Source organism: Coregonus lavaretus (assembly GCF_964263955.1).
Source record: "Coregonus lavaretus genome assembly, chromosome: 24".
Classification (NCBI taxonomy): Eukaryota; Metazoa; Chordata; class Actinopteri; order Salmoniformes; family Salmonidae; genus Coregonus; species Coregonus lavaretus.
Window position 1 is genome coordinate 6,344,406 of NC_140011.1, and position 27,846 is coordinate 6,372,251.

The 27,846-nt window shown below is 44.6% G+C and overlaps 1 protein-coding gene across 1 annotated transcript in view; it reads right to left on the bottom strand.

Annotated features, from left to right (window-relative positions):
• LOC311099376 (GTPase-activating Rap/Ran-GAP domain-like protein 3) overlaps positions 1-21,679 on the bottom strand; it is a gene marked incomplete at its 5' end in the record, with an annotated part of 169,741 nt that extends 148,062 nt beyond the window's left edge. The window contains one exon of the mRNA XM_084140083.1: positions 21,576-21,679. Within this exon, the coding sequence (XP_083996209.1) occupies positions 21,576-21,679 (104 nt within the window). The remainder of the gene's footprint in view (positions 1-21,575) is intronic.
• Positions 21,680-27,846: the final 6,167 nt, after the last annotated feature.

A 27,846-nucleotide genomic window follows, 5' to 3' on the forward strand; every position in this document is an offset into this window, starting at 1 on the left:
ACGGGTAACGGTGCTTCGAGGGTGACTGTTGTCGATGTGTGCAGAGGGTCCCTGGTTCAAGCCCAGGTAGGGGCGAGGAGAGGGACGGAAGCAACACTGTTACATAAGGTTACTCCTTACATCTCCACTGAGCAAATAGATCAGGATTGCCTTCAAACTCTGTGTCAATTGCTTTTATCACAACATTAATGATTGGTATGGATATATCTGCTAAGACGTCCACTAATGGCAGCTGCCTGTAGATTGGTAAGATATTATTTGGGCTTTCTAGGGCCTAAGAAGCCCTATATGACCACTGACTGTGACTTTCTTATTTGTTAGCAATTCCCTTCTAGTGAACACTATTCTTAGTGTGCACTATGATCGAGTGGGAGGCTTAGGGCAGTTTCCTTTGCACAGTTATTGCAAGAATGTCCACAACTCACCACTTTAGCAGGACCTACAACTTTACAACCTCCTCCCAAATGTTATGAAAATATATCTGTCCCTAGTGATTCTATTTTCTCTCTCGTTCTCTCTCTCGCTCACCCTCTCCTCCCCCACCCGTCTCTCTCTCTCTTTCTTTTGCGCCATCTCTCCCTCTCTCTGTCTCTCTGTCTCTCTCTCGCTCTCTGTCCAACCAAGAAGAAGGTTGTTTGGCAGGCTTCCCTGGAAAACACAAGGCTAATACGTCCAACTGTAACCCTTCATTGGCCAGTAGCTGTACCCCTCCCTCCCTGTGGACCAAGGCCTTCTAGAGTGTGGGAGGAGGGGATGGCACTGCTGTAAGGTAGTTGGGAGGAGGGGAATACTACAAGGGAGATGGGTTCATTAGGGCATGCATTGTAAAACATTCAAAAACGTTTTGCTACAGAAAGCAGATATGAGTGTTTCTTAATCGACAAATCAAATTTGATTGGTCACATGCGCCAAATACAACAGGTGTAGACTTTACAGTGAAATGCTTACTTACGAGCCCATTCCCAACAGTGCAGAGTTAAAAAGTAAGACAAATATTTGCTAAATAAAAAAGGAAATAATAACACAATAAAAACAATAATGAGGTACCATTACCAAGACAGATGTGCAGCAGTACGAAGTAGTTGAGGTAATTGAGGTAATACAGTATGTACATGTGGGTAGGGGTAAAAGTGACTAGGCATTCAGGATATACTGTATAATAAACAGAGTAGCAGCAGCTTATGTGAAGTGTGAAAATGTGTCTATGTGTGAGTGTGAGTGTGTGTGGCATCAATATGCATGTGTGTGTGTTTTGTGTGTGTGTTGGAGTGTCAGTGTAGTATGTGTGAGTGTGTGAGTAGAGTCTAGTGAGGGTGTATAGAGCCAGAGCAAGGGCGTCAGTGCAAAACAATTAAGATAAATTAATAAATAATAAAGAGGGTCAATGTAAATTGTCCGGGTAGCCATTTTATTAACTGTTCAGCAGTCTTATTGCTTGGGGGTAGATTATTTTAGTCAAGCAGTAGGAAATATATATATTTGCATGGCGATGTGGTACGCAATATATATATATATATATATATATATATATATATATATATTTGCGCCCATCTCAGTGAACTAATCCATTGCGGAGGCCTAGACTAAAAGCCAAGTTATGCTTGAAAATGTGGTTCATATGGATGGTGTGACGCAATTACAGAGCAAAATCAAGCTCCGTACCGCATCGCCATGCGCCTCCCAAATGTTGTAACAATGTGGAAGGCTCTGTATAGCTCCGCATTGACATGATTGGTTGACGGTAGGTGGAGGGCGGTACATCCTGTATAAACACAAACTCACATCCTTGACAACAGCTCTGCACTGCTCCGTGAAACGCAAGAAGTATGAATGCAGAGGCCGTATCACCGTAAATGCTGCATGGCCAATGCAGATGTCGGATTGACTATGCAGCGCCCAGATGCACAATGCACTTCTCTCTCCAGAATGCGCTCTCTCCCGCCATTACTTCATTGTGTGAATTGTTTGAATTTGATTGTTAGTAAATATCACTTCCAGTCTTACGGTTAATTCCTATAATTTCTAATCTACAATGGTTGTTTGATTATGGTAATTACTGTTAATGCATTCAATATATTATTATTCCAGTCTTACAGTTCTCGATGTTGGAGTGGACACATTGTTTGCAGAGCGCACAACCTATGCTACACTTTTGAGAAACAAGTTTTGGTTTATTTCATTCCATTTGCGAGTTTTATCAATTCAATTTAGTCATTGTCTTTTGTTTGGAGCGCTCCTGTCAATGTTGAGTAAGGACACCCACCTGATTACGCGTGGAAGTATATAGGCCTATAGGCTACCTGGCCTGCGCGCAAATGTAGGCATATAAATGTGCCCTTTTGGGGTCTGATAGTATTTCTGATTGGCTTAACGCACCACCACTAATGAGCTGTGGAGCTTCTCAAAGTAAAACAATTTCACCTCAAACAGCAAGCAAACAAAGTCTGTTTTTACATCCGTTGAGAATGACAATAGTTCCTCAATGTATTTGAAAAATCTTTCCAGCTCTCTCCCTTCGATAACCACTCTGCGTGGAAGGGAAAAATGTTATGCTCTGATCCAGTGGAAACGTCATAAAATAGGCCTACCTGATTATTTCTTATCAGTGCTTGACTTGGACTGAAATAGGTTCCGGTACTCATTTTGGGTGCTGGTACTGTTTATATTTAGGTGCAGGAGTTCCACAATACTTTTGAGCTAATATTCTATAAGAGGAACAGGAGCTCAAGCAGTAGAACATTTCAGGTGCCGGTACTCAGCTCCAGTGAGCTCCTGCCCAAGTCAAACACTGCTTCTTATCCCTTGTGCAAATAGCCTACAGCTGTGTCTGTCCCGAGCTCACTGGCACAGGAAATTCTGAGGGTCCAGAATCTTTTATACAATTTTGCAAGTTCGCTAGCGCAAGCTTCGGCCCGGACCCAAGTTAATAGTTGATACAATGTTTCAAGTTCGTTGCAGACAGGCCATGCGTAGCCAATGTGGTTTACAATATAGGATATTTTTTTTATCAAGATGTTTTCTACCTGCAGGCTGAAATGTTTTTATTTCTTGGCTTTATGTAGGCTATTTTTACATAGTTGGCAATGGCAATAGAATGTTACTTTTTAGGTGTATATATTTTCTATTTAGATTTGGATAGAATTTTGATTAAACACATGACAATAATTTTGAGATATGAAGATGTTATTATAAATTAAATGAAACTGCTCCATGAAAATGTGACACGCAGATCGGTAGAAATGGTAAGATAAATTGGCATTCCACATGAGAAAGGTTGCCGACTCCTCGTGTAGCAACTTAGTAATGGCAGAATCTGCGAAAGCCATCAGGAGCGGGAGGACAATGGGTCAGGTTAAGGTTTATTTATTCTGGTTATCTAGATCTCTGGCTCCCTCTGGCTCCCTCTTGAATCATTTGTCTGTTATTTCATCAAACAGTAAGCTTAAAGCATCAGACAAGCTCAATGCATATAGTTGATTTTATTAAAACACATCAGTGTGTCTATATATGGAAAAATACATGTTTAAAAATCGATTGGTCGAAAGAACAGACGACTTTCGGTCGACCAAGATTTTTTTTGTTGGGGACAGCCTTAGCGTCATCTGTGGATCTGTTGGGGCGATATGCGAATTGGAGTGGGTCCAGGGTTTCTGGGATGATGGTGTTGATGTGAGCCATGACCAGCCTTTCAAAGCATTTCAGGGCTACAGATTTGAGTGCTATGGGGCGATAGTACTTTAGACAGGTTACCTTGGTGTTCTTAGGCACAGGGACTATGGTGGTTTGCTTCAAAACATGTACATATCACAGACTGGGTCAGAGAGAGTGTCAGGGCGACGTGTATGCGGTGAGCAAAGTCAAGCGCAGGACACCGAGCTACTGGCAGACAAACTTTACTAGCACAGTAATCAAAATACAAACAAAACCTCCAAACAGGGAGGAAACAAAATACGCATACACCTGAACACTGCTGACCTCACGGAAAACAATCACACACAATAACCAATGAGAGACAGGGGGTTATAAAGGGAATACAATATAACATAATGGGAAACAGGTGAAAACAATCAGGACAAACTAGACAAACACCGAAACATAGATCGGTGGCAGCTAGTACTCCGGGGACGACGAACGCCGAAGCCTGCCCGAGCAAGGAGGAGGGGCAGCCTCGGCTGATTCCGTGACAGTACCCCCCCCCCCCCCCCCCCCACTTGACGCACGGCCCCAGCCGTGCACCGACCACGGCCTTGGGGACGGCCAGGAGGACGCGGAGCAGGGCGAGTCGGATGACTCCGGTGGAAGTCCCTCAACATGGAGGGATCTAGGATGTCCCTCCTAGGGACCCAGCACCGTTCCTCCGGACCGTACCCCTCCCACTCCACGAGATACTGCAGGCACCCCATCCGACGCCTCGAATCCAAAATGGAACGGACTGAGTACGCCGGTGCCCCATCGATGTCCAATGGGGGCGGAGGAGCCTCTCGTATCTCACTCTCCTGGAGTGGACCAGCCACCACCGGCCTGAGGAGAGACACATGGAACAAGGGGTTAATGCGGTAATTTATGGGCAGTTGTAACCTATAGCATACCTCGTTCAATCTCCTCAGGACTTTAAATGGCCCCACAAACCGCCGACCCAACTTCCGGCAGGGCAGGCGAAGGGGCAGGTTTCGGGTCGAGAGCCAGACCCGATCTCCCGGTGCATACACCGGAGCCTCACTGCGGTGGCGATCGGCGCTCACCTTTTGCCGCCTGATAGCCCGCTGCAGATGGACATGCGCAGCGTTCCAGGTTTCTTCCGAGCGCCAAAACCACTCGTCCACCGCAGGGGCTTCAATCTGGCTCTGATGCCAAGGTGCCAGGACCGGCTGATAACCTAGCACACACTGGAAAGGCGTAAGGTTAGTGGAGGAGTGGCGGAGTGTGTTTTGGGCTATCTCTGCCCAGGGAATATATCCTGACCACTCCTCCTGCCGGTCCTGGCAATAGGACCTCAGAAACCTACCCACATCCTGGTTCACTCTCTCCACCTGCCCGTTACTCTCGGGGTGAAAACCTGAGGTAAGGCTAATCGAGACCCCCAGACGTTCCATAAACACCCTCCAGACTCTAGAGGTGAACTGGGGACCCCGATCAGACACTATATCCTCAGGCACCCCGTAGTGCCGGAAGACGTGTGTGAACAGGGAGTCAGCAGTTTGTAGGGCAGTAGAGAGACCTGGCATAGGAATGAGACGGCAGGCCTTCGAAAACCGATCCACAACGACCAAGATCGTCGTGTTCCCCTGGGAGGGGGGAAGGTCCGTGACAAAATCCACCGATAGGTAAGACCACGGCCGTTGTGGAACGGGTAGGGGTTGTAACTTCCCTCTGGGCAGGTGTCTAGGTGCCTTACACTGGGCGCACACCGAGCAGGAGGAAACATAAACCCTCACGTCCTTAGCTAAAGTGGGCCACCAGTACTTCCCACTAAGGCAGTGCACTGTCCGACCAATACCAGTATGACCAGAAAAGGGTGACATGTGAGCCCAATATATCAATCGATCGCGAACCTCGAGCGGCACGTACCTCCGACCCTCTGGACACTGTGGGGGAGTAGGATCGGTACGTAACGCCCGCTCGATGTCCGCATCAACCTCCCACACCACCGGTGCCACCAGACAAGACTCCGGGAGTATGGGAGTGGGCTCAATGGACCTCTCCTCTGTGTCATATAGTCGGGACAAGGCGTCTGCCTTAGCGTTCTGTGACCCTGGTCTATAGGTGAGCTTAAATACAAATCGGGAGAGAAACATAGACCACCTTGCCTGGCGAGGGTTCAGCCTCCTCGCTGCCCGGATGTACTCCAGGTTACGATGGTCAGTCAGAATGAGAAAAGGGTGTTTAGCCCCCTCAAGCCAATGTCTCCACACCTTCAGGGCTTGAACCACAGCTAACAGCTCCCTGTCCCCCACGTCATAATTGCGCTCCGCCGTACTGAGCTTCTTAGAATAGAAAGCACAGGGGCGGAGTTTTGGTGGCGTACCTGAGCGCTGAGACAGCACAGCGCCGATCCCAGCCTCGGACGCATCCACCTCAACTTGGAACGCCAAAGAGGGATCTGGATGTGCCAGCACCGGAGCCGAGGTAAACAGGTCCTTCAGATGTCTAAACGCCCTGTCCACCTCAGCCGACCACTGCAGACGCACCGGACCCCCCTTTAGCAGGGAGGTAATGGGAGCTGCTACCTGTCCAAAGCCCCGGATAAACCTCCGGTAGTAATTGGCAAAACCCAAGAACCGCTGCACTTCCTTCACCGTGGTGGGAGTCTGCCAATTACGCACGGCAGAAACGCGGTCAATCTCCATCTCCACCCCTGACGCGGACAACCGATGTCCCAGGAAGGAGATGGACTCCTGGAAGAACAGACATTTCTCCGCCTTCGCATACAGGTCATGCTCTAACAGTCTACCAAGCACTCAACGCACCAGGGACACATGCTCGGCTCACGTAGCGGAGTATATTAGAATGTCATCAATATACACCACTACACCCTGTCCATGCAAGTCCCGGAAAATCTTGTCCACAAATGATTGGAAGACTGAAGGAGCATTCATTAAACCGTATGGCATGACGAGGTACTCATAGTGACCCGAGGTGATACTGAATGCTGTCTTCCACTCATCTCCCTCCCTAATGCGCACCAGGTTGTACACGCTCCTGAGATCCAATTTTGTGAAGAATCGCGCCCCGTGTAATGACTCCGTCATACTAGCAATCAGAGGGAGAGGATAGCTGTATTTGATTGTGATCTGATTGAGACCACGCTAATCAATACACGGGCGTAAACCCTCATCCTTCTTCTTCACAAAAAAGAAACTCGAGGACGCAGGGGAAGTGGATGGCCGTATGTATCCCTGTCTCAGAGATTCGGTGACGTATGTCTCCATAGCCGCCGTCTCCTCCTGAGACAGAGGATACACATGACTACGCGGAAGCGCAGCGCCTACTTGGAGGTCTATCGGAGACAATCCCCCTGTCGATGAGGTGGTAATTGAGTCGCCTTCTTTTTACAGAAGGCAAGTGCCAAATCGGCATACTCAGGTGGAATGTGCATGGTGGGAACTTGGTTCGGGCTTTCCACCGTCGTTGCCCCTACGGAAACACCTACACACCACCCGAAACACTGATCAGACTATCCCTTGAGAGCCCTCTGTTGCCATGAAATGTTGGGGTCATGAGATGTTAACCAGGGAAGCCCCAACACCACGGGAAACGCAGGAGAATCAATCAAATACAAACGTAGTATCTCCTCATGGCCCTCCTGCGTTTTCATCCTGAGAGGCGCTGTGACTTCCCTAATCAATCCTGACCCCAAAGGGCGGCTATCTAGGGCATGGATGGGGAAGGGCACATCAACAGGTACAATAGGAATCCCTAACTTATAGGTGAATTGGCGATCGATAAAATTCCCAGCTGCGCCTGAATCTACTAGTGCCTTATGCTGGGAGTGAGGAGAAACCTCGGGAAACACAACTTTAATACACATATGCGCAACAGAGAGCTCTGGGTGAGTTGGGTGCCTACTCACCTGGAATGACTCATCAGTGCGCTGCCTACTGCCTCGATTCCTAGGAGACCCTCCCCAGCACCGACCAGCAGTGTGTCCTCTGCGGCCACAGTTGGTGCAGGGGACGGCCTCCCTCCTGGTCTCTCTCCTGGTCTCCCTAGCACCAGCACCTCCGAGCTCCATAGGGGTCGGCTCGGAAGTGCTGGGGGATGGAATGGACGGCCCTGAATCCGGACGTCCGCGGGTAGCCAACAGGGTATCCAGGCAAATGGACATGTCCACCAGTTGGTCGAAGCTGAGGTTGGTGTCCCTGCAGGCCAATTCCTGACGCACGTCCTCCCTCAGGCTACATCTGTAGTGGTCGATGAGGGCCCTCTCATTCCATCCCGCGTTGGCAGCCAGCGTCCGGAAGTCCAGCGCGAACTCCTGTGCGCTACTCCTCCCCTGTCTAAGGTGGAATAGACGCTCATCCGCCGCTTTACCCTCTGGTGGATGATACTGCCCTGAAGCGGCGGGTGAACTCAGCATAGTTGACAGTAGCGGCATCTATTCCCCCCCACTCGGCATTGGCCCACTCCAGCGCCTTGCCGGACAGACAGGAGATGAGGGCAGACACGCTCTCGTATCCCGAGGGCACCGGGTGGATGGTTGCTAGGTAGAGTTCAACCTGGAGCAGGAAACCCTGACACCCGGCCGCTGTGCCATCATAAGCCCTCGGGAGCGAGAGCCGAATCCCACTGGACCTCGGAGGTGAAGCGATGGGCATCGCCGATGGTGGTGGTATTGTTGGAGGAGGCGTAGGCAGACCCCCTCTTTCCCATCGCTCAATAGTGCTCACCACCCGTTCCATGGCGGTGCCGAGAGCCTGGATCATGGCCGCTTGGTGTTCGACGCGTTCCTCCATTGATCCAGCTGGCACCGCCGCTCCTGCTGACTCCATGAACGGTGTGTGATTCTGTCAGGGCGACGTGTATGCGGTGAGCGAAGTCAAGCGCAGGACACCGAGCTACTGGCAGACAAACTTTACTAGCACAGTAATCAAAATACAAACAAAACCTCCAAACAGGGAGGAAACAAAATACGCATACACCCGAACACTGCCGACCTCACGGAAAACAATCACACACAATAACCAATGAGAGACAGGGGGTTATAAAGGGAATACAATATAACATAATGGGAAACAGGTAAAAAAACAATCAGGACAAACTAGACAAACACCGAAACATAGATCGGTGGCAGCTAGTACTCCGGGGACGACGAACGCCGAAGTCTGCCCGAGCAAGGAGGAGGGGCAGCCTCGGCTGATTCCGTGACAGAGAGGTTGAAAATGTCAGTGAAGACACTTGCCAGCAGGTCAGCGCATGCTCTGAATACGCGTCCTGGTAATCCGTCTAGCCCTGCGGCCTTGTGAATGTTAACCTGATTAAAGATCTTACTCACATTGGCTATGGAGAGAGTGATCATACAGTTGTCCGGAACAGCTGGTGCTCTCATGCATGGTTCAGTGTTGCTTGCCTCGAAACGAGCATAGAAGGCATTTAGCTCGTCAAGTAGGCTCGCGTCACTTCACAGCTATCGGCTAGGTTCCCCTTTGTAATCCGTGATAGTTTGCAAGCCCTGCCACATCTGACGTACATCAGAGCCGGTGTAGTAGGATTCGATCTTTGTCCTGTATTGACGCTTTGCCTGTTTGATGGTTTGTCGGAGGGCGTAATGGAATTTCTTATAAGTGCCGGATTAGTGTCCTGCTCCTTGAAAGCGGCAGCTCTAGCCTTTAGCTCAGTGTGGATGTTGCCTGTAATCATGGCTTCTGGTTGGGATATGTATGTATGGTCACTGTGGGGACAACGTCGTCGATGCACTTATTAAAGAAGCTGGTGACTGATGTGGTAAACTCCTCAATGCCATCGGATGAATCCTGGAACATATTCCAGTCTGTGCTAGCGAAACAGTCCTGTAGCTTAGCATGCGCTTCATCGGACCACTTCCATATTGAACGCGTCACTGGTACTTCCTGTTTGAGTTTTTGCTTGTAAGCAGGAATCAGGAGGAAATTTGCCAAATGGAGGGCGGGGGAGAGCTTTGTATGCGTCTCTGTGTGTGGAGTAAAGGTGATCTAGAGTTTGGATCCCTCTAGTTGCACAGGTGACATGCTGGTAGAAATTAGGTCAAACAGATTTCAGTTTTCCTGCATTAAAATCACTGGCCATTAAGAGCTCCGCGTCTGGATGAGTATTTTCTTGTTTGCTTATGGCCCTATACAGCTCGCTTTGTTTAGGCAGTTACCTGTACATTCATGCATGAATTACCATAAGTAATGAAGATTGAGGCAAGTCAATATCATAACCTTGACACTGGCTTTTGATCTTTCATTCAGCCAAGTGAATACAATCTATTTTCTCCCACTCATATACATACTTAAAGATATGGAACGCACGCACCAACACACACATGCACGCACACACACACACACACACACACACTTCTTACATCACCTCACAGAGCAAGAGCATTCAAAAACACACACCCAGCCCTCTTCCCTCCTCTCGTCGCATGTGGCTTGTGGCTTGTGGCTGTGCTCAAACCCCCTGAGTCTCAACAGAGGCCCTGTGAAAATACAACTCATTTCATCCACGCACACTGGGCCATTTCCAGCAGCATGTTATAACGGGAAACGCTTTTCCAGAGTGAAACTTCCTGGAGCAGAGCAGTGTGCTGCACTACACACGCACGCGCGCGCGCACACACACACACACACACACACACACACTCTAGCGCACACATACATACATGCAGTGTGTACACACACACATTTGCTGTAATACACACTAACGCACGCACACATGCATGCACGCACACACACGCAAAGTTGCTGTAATATGTAGATATGTGTCTTTCAGCCATAAATTGATCCAAATGGGGCGTTGAGGAGCAAGACGTTTACATACGGAAAGCTGTAATCAAGAGAGGGCTTTTTTGTATTTTTCTCCTTCCCTAGTTAGTCTATTTTTCTGGCTAAAATGAGACTGGTGGGCTGTATTGTGTGGTGCTCTGCTGAAGACACATATGGCAGTGATTATGGTCCAGTGTTTATCCGAGCTCACTGAGCCCTCTCTGGGGCTGACTATGTCTGTGTTCCAAATGGCACCCTATTCCCTATATGCACTACGTAGGAAATCGGATGCCATTTGGGACACATCCTCTATACTGTAAAGGCCTGGTGGAATAGTAGAAACAACCAGAGCCATATGCATGTACATATAACAACCAGCCATGAAGATCACACTGCTCTCTGGGCAGAAATTGACTGATAAAGGGCAAAGGTTAAAGATACATATTCAAACACACACAAAAGCATGCATGCAAGTGTGACACACACCACATGGGTGAATTCAGTTACACTACACTACATCAAAGATCATACAAACATGAAACTAACTCAAACCACTTTCACAAATGTGCACAGAGCTGTCAAATGTAGTGATGGATATGCTCTATTGGCTGCAATATGGAGCATACAGTATGTGTAATGTATTCTGTACATCCATATGTGTGGAGCATATGTATAGCATATGGATGTACAGAATACATTACACACACTCAACAAACCACACACACGTTCTTTCTCTCTCTCTCTCTCTCTCTCTCTCTCTCTCTCTCTCTCTCTCTCACACACACACACGCACGTAACAACACACACAAACGCAGCATGCACACTCACACATGCACGCACACACACAGTGTGAGGTCTCTTCCCCTTTCTCTCTACATCTATGATGCAGACAGTTTCACACTAGAGCTCCACTATAAACACTATGGCATGCTCCCATCGGAGGTCACAACAGGCTCACATAGACAACACCCCACAGGCCCAGCCAATCAGAGACACTCTTACTGGCAGGGTCACTGAAGCTGCTTTCATGCAGTACCTCGGAAATCTGGCATCTTTCTGACTGAGAAAGTTGGGGTACAAGATTCGTAACATGAGTTTCTCGCTAATATTTCCAATTTAGGATGATCAGATGATTCCTTTCTCTGAGGATATTGTAGGAGTAGGGAAGAGAGAGAGGGAGGGAGACAGGGAAAGAGAGAAAGGAAAGAGAGAGGCCATTTCAGTAGGCTTGACCAAAGGTCAAAATGAAAGACCCTGTTTTCACTGCTTTATCGTTTCCATTTGTCCACATGTTGCCGTGAACATTTTCCATATTCGCCATTTACTGTACCACCAATACTCTCTATCAAAGCTAGAACAGTATAGAACAGTATACCTCTTGGATGCCCTATGTCCACTTTGATAATGCCATGGTGTCATCCATGCCCCATCCATCTGGACAGGTCTGTCTGGGCATGCCTGGCCTGTCTGATATGTGCCCCTGGCAGATGGGCATATCTTGGGCACCACTGTCCTGAGCCTGGCAAAAGGAGATGACATGACTCCATACAGGGCCAAGGAAAACACTAGGATCCTATAAGCACCAGGGAATGGATCATCATGTTCATTAGGCACCAAATGGAAGAAGACTGACTGAAACAGGGAGCATAACATTTTAAAATGCTTTCCATTGTGTGCCCTAATGAACATGGCCCAGGATACACTAATTTGATGTTGATGTGGTGGAAATCTGAGATGTGGGGCATCCATAAGGAAAAGGTGTTGGAGTTCATTTAAGTAAAGGTATGCACTGGCATACAGCTGGTCTTACTACAGTACATTAACATTATAAGAGGAGAAGCACATTTCTCATCAGCTGAGTGCCAGGAAATATGCAGACATGTGAATCAATGGGGCGAGGTGTTAGGTAATTAGATCATCTCCACCGTACTCTGTCAAGCAGACCGAACAGACCTAAAACACAGCATCATGCTTATTACTGAGTGCTACTGACTAACTGCATAGGCCAACAAAGGAAATAGCAGGTTTAATGGAGTTGTGGTACACATTGGTTATTGGCTGTATGGTATATAGGAAGTCTATAGCAAGTGTAATATGGTGGTTGGGAATAGTTAGTAATATCCTTTTAATAACTTTTTTTCATAGAAATATGAAACTTTATGATGTATAGGCCTTTATTGGTTAGTGTTAGTGCAGGTGGCTAATGCAGGAACTGACTGTCACCCAGGCCATCAATCTGTAGCTCATCTCTTCCTCTCTCAGGGTTCTGATGGTCTGATTATGTATTGATATCAACATCAACACAGGAAGCTAATACATGGACAAATTGGCTGAACACGATATGATAACACAATGGTGTGTGTGTGTATGTGTGTGTGAGCCACATCCTGAGGTAATTGTCACGCAGTGTATTCACAATGTGGTAATAAGCAATTAGCTTGCACGTTCTAATAATAATAATGTATTTTATGTTTCATGTTATGGATGGTTCACTTTAGAATACAACAAAGACTGTCAAGGTGTGTGTGTGTGTGCATGTGACTGCTCTCCCTCTCCCAGGTCTGTGATGATGGGTCAGAAATGTGATGTCAGGGCTTCTGGTCACTCTGAGGGGGGAGCAGTCCAGTCTATCTGTCCCTCTATTATGTCACAGCACACAGTGCAGGGGCCACACAGGTCACAAACACACACACACATGCACACACATGCTCAGACTCCACGCACACACACACACACACTATTTTTATTGATTGATTGTCTGGTTAATTTATGTCTGGTTGAGGGAAATCATATCTAGCTTCCCTCGCTGTGTTAAGAGCCTGTGCTAACAGCTTGTTTTTGCTGTTTAAATAATTCCGATTTTGAAGCATTAAAATCCCCTTTGGAGACATCCCCAAAGCCTTATAGGAGTCTTCTCCAGAATTACTTCCTAAGCAAACTGGGTTCAAACTATTTGAAATCTTTCTAATACTTCAAGCGTGTTCTTTAGGCTGCCTAGAATGACAAATTGGCACTTTTCTGACTATTCTTTTTGTTCTATTTCGCAGGCAGGCTCAATCAAACATAGTTAAAGCCTTTGAAATAATTTCCAGTAGTATTTGAACCCAGGTCTACTCCCAAGATGTCTCCCCCAGATGTTAGAGTCAGTCTAGTCTGTCTGCTGAAGAGAAGCAGCCACACAAAGAAACACTTCAGAAGGTGTGTGTGGAGGGAGGAGGTCTATGTGTGTGTGTGTGTGTGTGTGTGTGTGTGTGTGTGTGTGCATGCATCTACATGTGTCCTTGTGCATGTGTGTGTGCGCGTGCACGCGAACGTGTCTGTCTGATTGTTTGTGTGTGTGTCTGTAACTACTAGAATGGCCATGACGGTCATGCAAAATTAATGCATTTATTATGTTAAAATAGGTCATAAGAAACCTCAGGACATCAAATGAAAATTGTAATCATTCCGAAAATGTATTGATTGTTCCAGAAGTGCATAGACTGTAAATACTAAAATAAGTCGATAGTGTATTTTCTGCCTGCCCAGCTGGCCCGTCCAAACTACACCTCAACTACCCTGAGTGTACAAAACATTAAGAACACCTGATCTTTCCATGACATAGATAGACCATGTGAATCCAGGTGAAAACTATGATCCCTTATTGATGTCACTTGTTAAATCCACTTCAATCAGTGTAGATGATTGAAGTGGATAAACAAATCAAAATACATTTTATATTTGAGATTCTTCAAATAGCTGCCTTGATGACAGCTTTGCACACTCTTGGCATTCTCTCAACTGATTGGCTCAAACTCATTAAGAAGGAAAGAAATTCCACAAATTAACTTTTAAGAAGGCACACCTGTTAATTGAAATGCATTTCAGGTGACTACCTCATGAAGCTGCTTGAGAGAATGCCAAGAGTGTGCAAAGCTGTCATCAAGGCAAAGGGTGGCTATTTGAAGAATCTCAAATCTCAAATATATTTAGATTTGTTTAACACATTTTTGATTACATTATATGATTCCATATGTGTTATTTCATAGTTCCATATGTGTTATTTCATAGTTTTGATGTCTTCACTATTAGTCTACAATGTAGAAAATAGTAAAAATAAAGAAAAACACTTGAATGAGTAGGTGTGTCCAAACTTTTGACTGGTGGTGTAGGTGCAAGGCGCACTGGTTTGTGTCAAGAACTGCAACGCTGCTGGGTTTTTCACGCTCAACAGTTTCCCGTGTGTATCAAGAATGGTCCACCACCCAAAGGACATCCAGCCAACTTGACACAACTGTGGGAGGCATTGGAGTGAACATGAGCCAGCATCCCAGTGGAACCCTTTCGACATCTTGTAGAGTCCATGCCCAGATGAATTGACATTTTGATTGCTATACCCTATCGGAAAGAGCAGATTCAAAGGTTTCTAATTAACCTATTGTTGCCAAACAACTCTACGAATTGCTTGGATGGTCTCTATTTCAAAATATAGCAATCGGCTCAGCTCTCCGCAAACACTTACTTTTTAATTACACTCGGGGTTGGCCTTCTTCGTATAAGTTGATGTATTCTTTGTACTCATAGAGAGAGAGAGAGAGAGAGAGAGAGAGAGAGAGAGAGAGAGAGAGAGAGAGAGAGAGAGAGAGAGAGAGAGAGAGAGAGAGAGAGAGAGAGAGGAAGATAGTGTGTTTGTGTACACTCGTTGAGCTTGTTCACATACTGTGTGCTCGCAACTTGGTGCCACATTGTGGAGAGTTCTGTGAAATGGTCACAGACTTGAGTGAATTAAAGACAATCAATCAAGAGAGAACCTAGGGCTCTTATGTGGTGAAACACACGACTCACACAGCGAAAAAACAAGAATACACAAATATATATATTTAGGACTGTGGCATGAGAAAAACAGACGTATAAAATAACGAAGTATGCAATTAAAATATTGATATATGTACTAATTAGTCAGAAAACAGTGCAGTGGGAAACATAAATATATAAATCTAGAACATTAAGATATAACCTTAGCCTTTCCACGACTGAGGACAGGACAGCATAAATATTAGGCCCTACAAAAGACCAGTCGCAAATCATTTTTATTTATTTTTTGCCTATTTTGCATGTTATTTTGGAATTAATACGCCACATATAAAATGACGTCAAATCACATTATATCTACAGTAGCTTTGATCGGACTGATCATGTCAACATCATACTTTCAAAATCTTAGCTAGCAAGCTTGCAGTCATCATCATGAGTCAAGTCGACAATCTACTGGCAAATTTTTTTTCAATCCTTCTCATTTGAAGAGGAATTATGAAGAGAAATTATAGATAAAACATATCGGTGCTCATCGGCCATTGGACATAAACATTACACAATAAGTTGGAAATCGCAAATTCAACAATGAGTGGTTTGGAAGGAATCAGTGGCTAACTGCAAGCATTGCAAAGAAATCTCTAGCCTGCTATTCAGTGGAGTGTATGTGTGGTCGAAGTCTGGGTTTGAAGGTCTCTTTTCCAAGCTTAAAATGATAAACATTCAACATTGGCCATGCTGTCAATCAAGCATTACTTCTGCCGCTTTCAAAACAACTGGAAACTCAGAACTGGGAAATCTCAGACTTCAGTGAGTTCAAGACAACTGGGAAAAAAACGAGCTCCGACTGGGAAAATACGTTTTGAACGGTCATCCAACTCGGAATTCCATGTTGGGAAATCTGGCTTCTTTCTAGAGCTCCGACCTGAAGATCACTGCCGTCATGATTCGACCTTGTTTTTTTCAGAGTTCCCGGTTGTCTTGAAAGCACCATAAATCCAGAGAATGACAGACTTTGATGACAAAGTTTGATGACAATATTTGTCCACAAGAAGGACCAAAAATGTATTGTATGCTGCTGCATAAATGATGTAATATGCCAGATAGATACAGTGGGGCAAAAAAGTATTTAGTCAGCCACTATTTGTGCAAGTTCTCCCACTTAAAAAGATGAGAGAGGCCTGTAATTTTCATCATAGGTACACATCAACTATGAAAGACAAATTGAGAAAAGAAATTCCAGAAAATCACATTGTAGGATTTTTTATGAATTTATTTGCAAATTATGGTGGAAAATAAGTATTTGGTCACCTACAAACAAGCAAGATTTCTGGCTCTCACAGACCTGTAACTTCTTCTTTAAGAGGCTCCTCTGTCCTCCACTCGTTACCTGTATTAATGGCATCTGTTTGAACTTGTTATCAGTATAAAAGACACCTGTCCACAACCTCAAACAGTCACACTCCAAACTCCACTATGGCCAAGACCAAAGAGCTGTCAAAGGACACCAGAAACAAAATTGTAGACCTGCACCAGGCTGGGAAGACTGAATCTGCAATAGGTAAGCAGCTTGGTTTGAAGAAATCAACTGTGGGAGCAATTATTAGGAAATGGAAGACATACAAGACCACTGATAATCTCCCTCGATCTGGGGCTCCACGCAAGATCTCACCCCGTAGGGTCAAAATGATCACAAGAACGGTGAGCAAAAATCCCAGAACCACACGGGGGGACCTAGTGAATGACCTGCAGAGAGCTGGGACCAAAGTAACAAAGCCTACCATCAGTAACACACTACGCCGCCAGGGACTCAAATCCTGCAGTGCAAGACGTGTCCGCCTGCTTAAGCCAGTAAATGTCCAGGCCTGTCTGAAGTTTGCTAGAGTGCATTTGGATGATCCAGAAGAGGATTGGGAGAATGTCATATGGTCAGATGAAACCAAAATAGAACTTTTTGGTAAAAACTCAACTCGTCGTGTTTGGAGGACAAAGAATGCTGAGTTGCATCCAAAGAACACCATACCTACTGTGAAGCAGGGGGGTGGAAACATCATGCTTTGGGGCTGTTTTTCTGCAAAGGGACCAGGACGACTGATCCGTGTAAAGGAACGAATGAATGGGGCCATGTATCGTGAGATTTTGAGTGAAAACCTCCTTCCATCAGCAAGGGCATTGAAGATGAAACGTGGCTGGGTCTTTCAGCATGACAATGATCCCAAACACACCGCCCGGGCAATGAAGGAGTGGCTTCGTAAGAAGCATTTCAAGGTCCTGGAGTGGCCTAGCCAGTCTCCTGATCTCAACCCCATAGAACATCTTTGGAGGGAGTTGAAAGTCTGTGTTGCCCAGCGACAGCCCCAAAACATCACTGCTCTAGAGGAGATCTGCATGGAGGAATGGGCCAAAATACCAGCAACAGTGTGTGAAAACCTTGTGAAGACTTACAGAAAACGTTTGACCTGTGTCATTGCCAACAAAGGGTATATAACAAAGTATTGAGAAACTTTTGTTATTGACCAAATACTTATTTTCCACCATAATTTGCAAATAAATTCATTAAAAATCCTACAATGTGATTTTCTGGATTTTTTTTCCTCATTTTGTCTGTCATAGTTGACGTGTACCTATGATGAAAATTACAGGCCTCTCTCATCTTTTTAAGTGGGAGAACTTGCACAATTGGTGGCTGACTAAATACTTTTTTTCCCCACTGTATGTATCCTGTAGCCAAGAAAGTAATACTAAGTGTATGTTGTGTAGTAAGCTGTTAGTAGCCCATGTGCCTCACCTTAATAATTTGGTCCCTTTCCCCCTCATAATTTAGCCTACTGTTCTGACTTGGTGGTGCACATGTAGCCTATAGCCTGTTTGAGAGAAATGTAATCATCAAATATTGTAAGAGCTTTCATTGTCTGCTTATATGCCCCCTTTATTTATCCTACGGTTCTGACTTGGTGTACAGGGAGAATACTGTAAGAACGGCCCATGTTCTGAATTCTGTCCAGTGGCGGCTCCTGAAAAAATTCTCAGGAGGGGCAATTTTTCTGATGATTTAGGTGACCTACACACATTTTAAAAAAGATATGTCCAGCAACAACATGAAGACAGGGGCAGCATATAAGTCAATACCAGAAGCATTTATTGACTGATCTGGGGAGATGGATTCCAGTTTCTGTGACAGATTATAAATAATCTCTGATGCCTTTGTTATATTAGCTTTTGGTTGAATGTACTGTCGTAGTAAATATATAATGTTATAGCTTGGTCTGACTAAAATCTTGTGCATGACCCATTTTGTGTTGGGCCTTTGTATTCAATACAATGAACAAGAGTCCTATCTTGTCAGCCTTGTCAGCAGGTGGCTAAGGATAACACCCACGCCATAGGTCTCTCAGTTCTTCCAACTCACGAGTTCTTGCCCTGAGGACACACACACACACACCCACACACACACACATCATCACTGATAAACACACACACACACACACACACACACATCATCACTGATAACAAACACACACACACACACACACACTGATAACAAACACACACACACACACACACACAAATCCTCTTCTCTTAGGCTGAACATCTGAAGACAGAGAACCCGACTCAGAGCCAATGCAACAGTGACACTAGCCTGGAGGTGACATCACCCAACTCATCAGGACCAATCAGAAGATCAGAACTACTAGATTCAACCTACTTCATTTTATTGTATAAAATGTCAGCACACAATGTTTAGGGGCTCTTCTGATAAACTCCCTACGAGTTTGACGAACGGGTCCGTGCACGCGATTCCAGATATCTTTACCTCTGAATAAACTGCCTTATATTATACAATTATCCACCTTGTCCAAAAGTCTCTACTTTTTCTCCGTTCTCCAGTAAACTTGTTTTTATCAACAATAGTAAGGTTCAATGACACAGAAAGCAGTTCAATGTCGGGGTACAGAGTCGCTCTCTTACCAGGATCGCGGTCCGCTCTGACCAGGGTGAAGCCGGCCGGCTCCACCTCTCTGTCCGGGACTCTGTCATCCAGTCAAGTCTCCCAGCTGTATTGGGATTCCGCTGCCAGCAGCGTTTTCATTATTTAGTCCGTTCGTAGCGGGTATGTACACGATCAACAAGATCAGTCCAAAACCGAAGATCAGTCCAAAGCAGAATGTTTGCAGAATGTTTGTAAACTAAGTCTACAAATTAAAAACATAAAATAACGCCACACAGCAGGTCGCAACATAGACTCTGCTAGCCGCCATTGTCTTAGTTACGTTCAACGTTACGTCACGTATGACGAAAGCGCGTAAGTGCATGCCCACAGACACCCATAGAGAATGTATTGAAAGCTTTGAAATGTGAAAAAAATAGATTTTACATGACAGGCTATGAGAGACTTCTGGGCGATTTTCAACCTGACTGAAATCGCCCAAAAAACGGGCGGGGCCATTTGAAGCACGACTTTAGCCTGATTTGACATTTAGTGGCTGGCAGATCAGACGTGAACACTGATAACTGCTGTTGCCGTGATATAATTGATTAGAAAAAAAATCCCTTCCTTTTCCCGTTTGGCAGTGCGTCGCCCATATCGCCCTATTGAACAAGCCGTCCCTGATTCTGTCGCTGTACATTTGAAAAGTGCTGAACAAATAGTTTTATTGACTACGTCCGTCCTGGCTCGCTCATTAATGTCTTAATCGGAATTACGGATTGCCTCTTATCCGCTTGTCGTCCCTTTACGCCATAGTTTGTACATCTAAATTGTCATTAGAAACCACATTTGTTTAAGCAAGTCAGCCATATTAACTATGTTTTTTCAAAAGGCAGTAAATGAGGCTGAATGAACTGTTTCGCTGCCAGACAAGGCTCCGCTGATAGCCAGGTGTAACAGTGGTAAGGTGTTGGGACTGCTGATGTGGGCACCGTATGTTACCGTTATAGTCCAATTAATGTATTGTTTAGTGTTGTGTTGTGTTGTTTAGTGGCTTTGCTGGCATGTATCTAAAAAAATTTTTTTAGTTTGCCCCACCAAGATTGACATGCTAAAATCGCCACTGCAAAATACCATATAGAATCTGTCAGCTAGTCGCATATGAGTAATGTACAGTACACCTCCAAAACCTGATTATCTTATGCTAGGTAGGCTACTGTGTGGGGGACGGATAAAATGCCATTGTAATCTAATTTACTTGACAGATTTATAATCAATGCCATGGCTGACAGTGTGTGAGGAATTTATGGTTGCCATCTAGCGACGACATCGGGAAGTGAGCTTGACAATAAGTGAACGTGAGTGTTGGCTATAAATATGACCAGACCAGAAATCCTCTCCATAACTTGGGTTGAAGACCAACTGTGTGCATTTATGTCCAGTATAGGCATAATGTACCATAGGCCTACTGTGCACTGCATACTGTGGGTAACAGTATGTAGCCTACAGTCTGGTACAAACTGGCAGCAAAGAGAACCCCCCCCCCCCCCCATCTGCGTTTGATGAGCGGACTACCAGTGGACTCCCAAGTAGAGAGTCCCTCCGGGGGTGCACACCATGCGATGCGGTGGTGTTTAGTCACTCAACTCACCCGGTCATGCTGTGTCTGTCTGCCAGTGCCCTCTCCATGATGGAGTACCTCGGAATTTACTGCTAATAGGTTGATTTATGAGCCTCTCCGACCGACGCACCACACACGGCTGTAGCCTAATATGTAATATTTTAAACCTAATTTGCTGCAATATTGATAACAATGCACCAGGTATTGAGTGGTTTTGCACCATCAGAAGCGACAGGCACCCATGTGTAACGGTCTGAAACGTGGACGCACGGTTGTGGAGACAAAATGTATATAAATCGATTGAAATTAATAACACAAAATCAATGTGTTGATCTCAATGACTGTTATAACACTGCATGCCCCGCTAAACACAAGGAACATCCGTGATACCTCAGATAATTTACAAAAAGCGCACACATAGGCCTATGGTCTGCAGTTTACTGAAGCACTATGAAACACTGTATTGACTGTAGTCTAATAGACTGAATAGACTGTGTTTGCGTCATAGAAAAAACCACATGTTTATTTAGGGCATCCCTCTAGCTTTAGGGGAGCAAGTATGTTCACTGGTGACCGGGTCAGCTGCCAATTAACACCACAACTGCAGTCCACTGAGAGACAGGGTCGGTAGATATCAAGGTTCACGTTACCCATGCTTGTGTATGACCACATAAGCATACCATGTGCTGTTTCAAATGTTACAGGAGGGCTGATAAATCCCTGTTTCGGATTGCGTTTAGTGGCAAGCATATACCCAAAAGGGAGCCCCATCACCCCATGCATCACCTACCTCGAACTAATATCAAAGCTACACCCTTTCCGGAGAAGCAGGGCTCTCTTCCGCATGATGCCCGTTTTGTCCCGGCCGAGGTGCACATTTATATCCGAATTCATGGTGCTGATAGAGCAGGCAGGTATATACTCCGTAAAAACAAAGATGCTGCTTTTTTTCCAATCAGATGGCGACGGGATTGAGTCGGGTCGGGGGGGAAGGAAGGAGAGAGGCAGAAGAAAGGCTGACCAAAAAAAGAGAGAAAAAATACGGAGCTCGCCTTCGCTGGAAAAGGGAAAGTGAGCCGCAGACTTTCCTCAGCAAACAAAGACCGCACCAAAAGCTCCTCGCCTGAACTCCATACGATATCAATTAGATACCGTTGGTCTCTCGGTTCAAGAGCCAGTTACGGTTACTCAATTGGTAACACTGAATGGATTCGAGTCCCGGGAAAACAGTAACAGTTTGAAGTCGAGTCCCCCGTCTGTCTCTAGAGCGATATACACTGGCTGTTGATTCTACACCACTCCCTTGACAGTTGAACGAAGTGCCTGAGCAGTCCTATATTACGAAGCACCGCCGCAACGCGTTATATTTTACCACGAACACTGCAGCAGAAGCGAACTCCTTCCTCCGCTACTCTTTCGTCTGCCTAAGGCTACAATACGTCGAGTTTCCCGCGGAAGCTGTGAAACAAGCATGATTGTGTTTATGAGTCTATTATTAAGGAATGTGAAACAATGGTGTGTATGTTTACTATTGCGTGATTGTGTCCACGAGTCTGTTATTAAACAATGTGAAACAATGTGTATGTTTACTGCTTTTCATTAAATCAGTATGGCTATAAATCAGTGCCGTTTAAGATGAGGGAGGACGGGTTTTTTTTCATGAGCATGGCCTTATTTCTATTACAGCATATTGGATGACTCATTCATATTCCATTCACCCAGTTCAATGTAACATCGATAGCTTTAGGCTATTACATGATACTCATCGCTATACCCATCATGAGGTTGCTACAACCTAGCCTATGAATGAAAGTTTACAAAGTAGGTGCACACAGGTCGAGAGACAAATTTGAGGTGTATAATCAGTAGTCCAACAGTTACAAACGAGAGTTTATATTGGACAAATTCAGCTATGTTTATCCCCGTTTTGTTCCGTTTGCTTCCGTTTAAGAAACGTTTTTCAACAGACTCAGCGGAATGAATACACTCCTGATCGCTAGTAAACAGAGTTCACTCTCATAAAAGCCACGTTGTATTCCTTCTCTTCCGTTGGCTTGTGGACTTCAATGCACAACAAATCATCTGTATGTGACCAGGCAAAAAAAACTTTCCAAGCCAAACCTCTACAAACAGCCTACATTGTTGTCACCATATTAGCTAAACAGTGGAGGCTCCTCAGAGGAGGAAGGGGAGGACCATCCTCCTCAGTGAATTTCATACACATTTAAATTGTGAAACATTAAAAAAGTTATACTTTTTAGATAAAACCATACTAAATATAATCATGTCACCAAATAACTGATTAAAACACACTATTTTTCAAAGGTCTACAGTAGCCTCAACAGCACTCTGTAGGGTAGCACCATGGTGTAGCCAGAGGACAGCTAGCCTACATCGTTGTCACCATATTAGCTAAATAACGTCATAGTCGGCATAGCTACATCGTTGTCACCATATTAGCTTATTAGCTCGAATACCTGGGATAGGATAAAGTAATCCTTCTACCCCCCCCCCCCCCCAAAAAAAAAATTGTAAAGTGGTTATCCCACTGGCTATAGGGTGGGGGGGGGTAGAAGGATTACTTTATCCTATCCCAGGTATTCGATCTAATAAGCTAATATGGTGACAACGATGTAGCTATGCCGACTATGACGTTATTTAGCTAATATGGTGACAACGATGTAGGCTAGCTGGTGACAACGATGTAGGCTAGCTGGGGGGGTATAATTTGTGAGTCGCTCTGGATAAGAGCGTCTGCTAAATGACGTAAATGTGCCCTTGAGCAAGGCACTTAACCCTAATTGCTCCTGTAAGTCGCTCTGGATAAGAGCGTCTGCTAAATGACTAAAATGTAAATGATGTAAATGTATAGCTAATAGAACTAACCCTTTAGTAAACCCGCTACAATCATGCAGTAACGTTAGTGTACAGTCAGTAAGCAGTTACACCGGCGGGCCCCGGTGGCAATAAATTAGTAATACCAAAAGCTTACCTTGACTTGGAAGAGTTCCAGTGTTGTGTTGGAAAGTCATAGCCAGCTAGCTAACACAGTATCCCTCTGTTTGAGCAGGGTGTTTCAGTAGGCTAAACTAGCTAGCTGCATTTGCTAGCTAAGTAAGTGAAACTGAAAGTGAAAAAAAAAAGACAATCTCTCGCTCTATTTCTCTCTTGCTTCTCCTTCATTTTGGAAGAAATTAATTTGTTCAAAACTGTTCAACTATTGTCTTTCTCTGTCTTTGAGTCAACTACTCACCACATTTTATACATTGCAGTGCTAGCTAGCTGTAGTTTATGCTTTCAGTACTAGATTAATTATCTGATCATTTGATTGGGTGGACAACATGGCAGTTCATGCTGCAAGAGTTCTGATAGGCTGGAGGACGTCCTCCGGAAGTTGTCATAATTACTGTGTAAGTCTATGGAAGGGGGTGAGAACCATGAACCTCCTAGGTTTTGTATTGAAGTCAATGTACCCAGAGGAGGACAGAAGCTTGCTGTCCTCTGGCTACACCATGGTGCTACCCTACAGAGTGCTGTTGAGGCTACTGTAGACCTTCTTTGCAAAATAGTGTGTTTTAATCAGTTATTTGGTGACGTGATTACATTTAGTATAGTTTTATCTAAAAAGTATAACTTTTGTAATGTTTTTCAATTGTAATTTTTATGAAATTCACTGAGGAGGATGGTCCTCCCCTTCCTCCTCTGAGGAGCCTCCACTGGAGTGGCGACCCGTAATTCAGGGCAGGTGGGGCTAAGCCCCACCTGTTTTGAGCCCCACATTTTTTGCTAAATAAATAAATACATATTTTTTTTGGGGTGGGGCTTTTCTGTTTTGAATGTTACTTTGGCATTAATACGTGTCACATATCAGTTTGCAAACAATGTAAAATAAATAAATAATAATCCTTGAGTTTATAAAGCCTCCATACAAACATTGTCTCTTTTTTGCTTTCTTGAGTAAGGCAGCTCCAAAATGCAGGTGTTTCAGCCTAGCTCAGGGGTTTCTGTGGTGGTGGGGCAGCCAGCGGAAAATACAGAGCGTAGGTGATGGTAATGTTCTCTAGTTGCGCCGTGATTAGTTCAGTGTTCTGTCACTCGTGGGGACAGTACGTCATCGCCAAGTCTAAGGGTAGAGCTCGAAATATCAAGCCACTTGGGTGCTGCCATAGAGTTACATTATAAGTGCCCATCCAAGAAGGCTCAAGGTCATTTGCCACAGATAAAATTAAGTCAAATCACGTTATATCTACTGTAGCTGTGATTGGACTGATCATGTCAACATCATACTTTCAAAGTTTTAGCTAGCACTCATCATCATGAATCAAGTCGACAATCTACTGGCAAATCCTTTTAAATCCTTGTCATTTGAAGATAAATTATAGTGTTATAATTATATAATTACGGTGCTCATCGGCCATTGGACATAAACGTTACACAACAAGTTGGAAATCGCAAATTCAACAATGAGTGGTTTGGAAGGAATCAGTGGCTAACTGCAAGCATTGCAAAGCAATCACTAGCCTGCTATTCAGTGGATTGGCTGTGCGCTCCCAAATATGGGAATAAGGGTATTTTTTCCAAGTTTAAAATGATAAACATTCAACATTGGCCATGCTGTCAATGAAGCATGATTTGTGCCGCACTCACAACAACTGTTAACTCGGAACTGCAACAACTAGGGAACTCGGGAAAAAACGAGCTCCGACTGGGAAAATACGTTTTGAATGGTCATCCAACTCGGAATTGTAAATCCAGAACTCGGGCCTCTTTCTAGATCTACAACTTGAAGATCAATTACGTCATCATGATTCGACCTTGTTTTTTTCTCTGAGTTCCCAGTTGTCTTGAAAGCACCATAAATCCAGAGAATGCCAGACTTAGATGACAAAGTTTGATGACAAAATTTGCCCAAGAAGGACCGCCGCGCCACCTTCCTGTTAAAGTGAGCACAGCACAACAAGGTGAGTCCAAAAATGTATTGTATGCTGCTGCATAAATGATGTAATATGCCAGGGAGATATGCATACTGTAGCTAAGAAAGTAATACTAAGTGTATGTTGTGTACGCTGTTAGTAGCCCATGTGCCTCACCCTAATAATTTGGTCTATTTTCCCCTGAGTTGGTGGTGCACATAACATGTAGCCTATAACATGTTTAAGAGAAATTTAATCATTGAAAGAGCTTTCATTGTCTGCTTATATGCCCCCTTTATTTATCCTACGGTTCTGACTTGGTGTACAGGGAGAATATTGTAAGAACAGCCCATGTTCTGAATTCTGTCTCTGTACATTTCAAAAGTGCTAAACAAATAGTTGTATTGACTATGTCCGTCCTAGCTCGCTCATTAATATCTTAATCGAAATTACGGATAGCCTCTTATCCGCTTGTCGTCCCCTTATGCCATAGTTTGTACATCTCAATTGTCATTAGAAACCACATTTGTTTAAGCAAGTCAGCCATATCAGCTATGTTTTTTAAAAAGGCAATAAATGAGGCTGAATTAACTATTTCGCTGCCAGACAAAGCTCCGCTGATAGCCAGGTGTAGCAGTGGTAAGATGTTGGGACTGCTGTTGGGACTCTGCTGTTGGGACAGCTTTATGTAGGCCCAAACAGTTTGTGCGCACCGTTTGTCACCCTTATAATGCAATTAATGTATTGTTTAGTGTTGTGCTGTGTTGTGTAGTGGCTTTGCTGGCATGCATCCCACTATTTTTTATTTTTGCCCCACCAAGATTTACATGGTAAAATTGCCAATGCTCCACTGCTAAAATATTGTATATACATTCTTTCATATGGGCAGAATATTGTATAGCACATATAGTCTACAGAAATTGGTTCAGTTATTGCCAAAAATGTATGGGCAGAATATTGTATTCGTTCATATGGTTATATAAAGGCTGAAGGCTAAAAACATCATATACTAGGGCTATATCTCATTTCTACAATGTGTTTTCGTTTAAGAAAATGTATTTTCTCCCCAAATAGATGCAGGCAAGCCATGGTCCACAACTTGGTCGGTTTCTTCCTGGGTCTCCAGGCTTCTCTCCTTCAGGCCATTCATCATCACCTTTCGTATCCGAATCCGAGGATTGTCCAGGATATGGTTGTGTTCTCCAGATAACTTGGAGATAACCCCATCAGTGTGGGTTATGCGACATCAGCATTCGAAAGCATCATATTCAGTGCACTTCCAGAAGGACTTATTTGAGGTCTGTTGTTCCCATCTGTAGGTGTAGCCTTCATGCACCAGGATATTATTTCCACTCACAGAGAGGATAAATCCGGGTTCCATTACAGCTTGTTCTGACCTCCTCTAAGAATAGCAGTGCAATATCTTTTTAAGCAGAATATTTGGATTATTAGCATGTGAACGACTTGCAATTCGATTGCTGGACTACATTTACATCATTTAGCAGACGCTCTTATCCAGAGCGACTTACAGTTAGTGAGTGCATACATTATTTATTTAAATGTTTCATACTGGCCCCCTGTGGGAATCGAACCCACAACCCTGGCGTTGCAAACGCCATGCTCTACCAACTGAGCTACATCCCTGCCGGCCATTCCCTCCCCTACCCTGGACGACGCTGGGCCAATTGTGCACCGCCCCATGGGTCTCCCGGTCGCGGCCGGCTACGACAGAGCCTGGATTCAAACCAGGATCTCTAGTGGCACAGCTAGCACTGCGATGCAGTGCATTAGACCACTGCGCCACTCGGGACTATCAAAGCTATCCATCCAACCCATCTATTCAGATCTGGCAATTCAAAGAGGATAGTTTCAAATGTAATCAGTTGGGCCTAGTTACTGTTCATTAGCAGCATACATTTGCATAAAAATAAAAACATTAAAATTAAATTAAAATAGTGTATACTCTTCTTGCGCAATGTATATATAGCCTACTGTACTGTTTGTCTGTCTGGACTGTCTGCCTGTCTTGGTGAGAATCTTAAGATAATAAAATGATCTTCTTTAGTTTGTGTGTCTATTGTTATTTTACATTTAAGTATGACCTCCTAAAACTACAACTGTCTTTTGGGCATCATGGGAATGTAACAT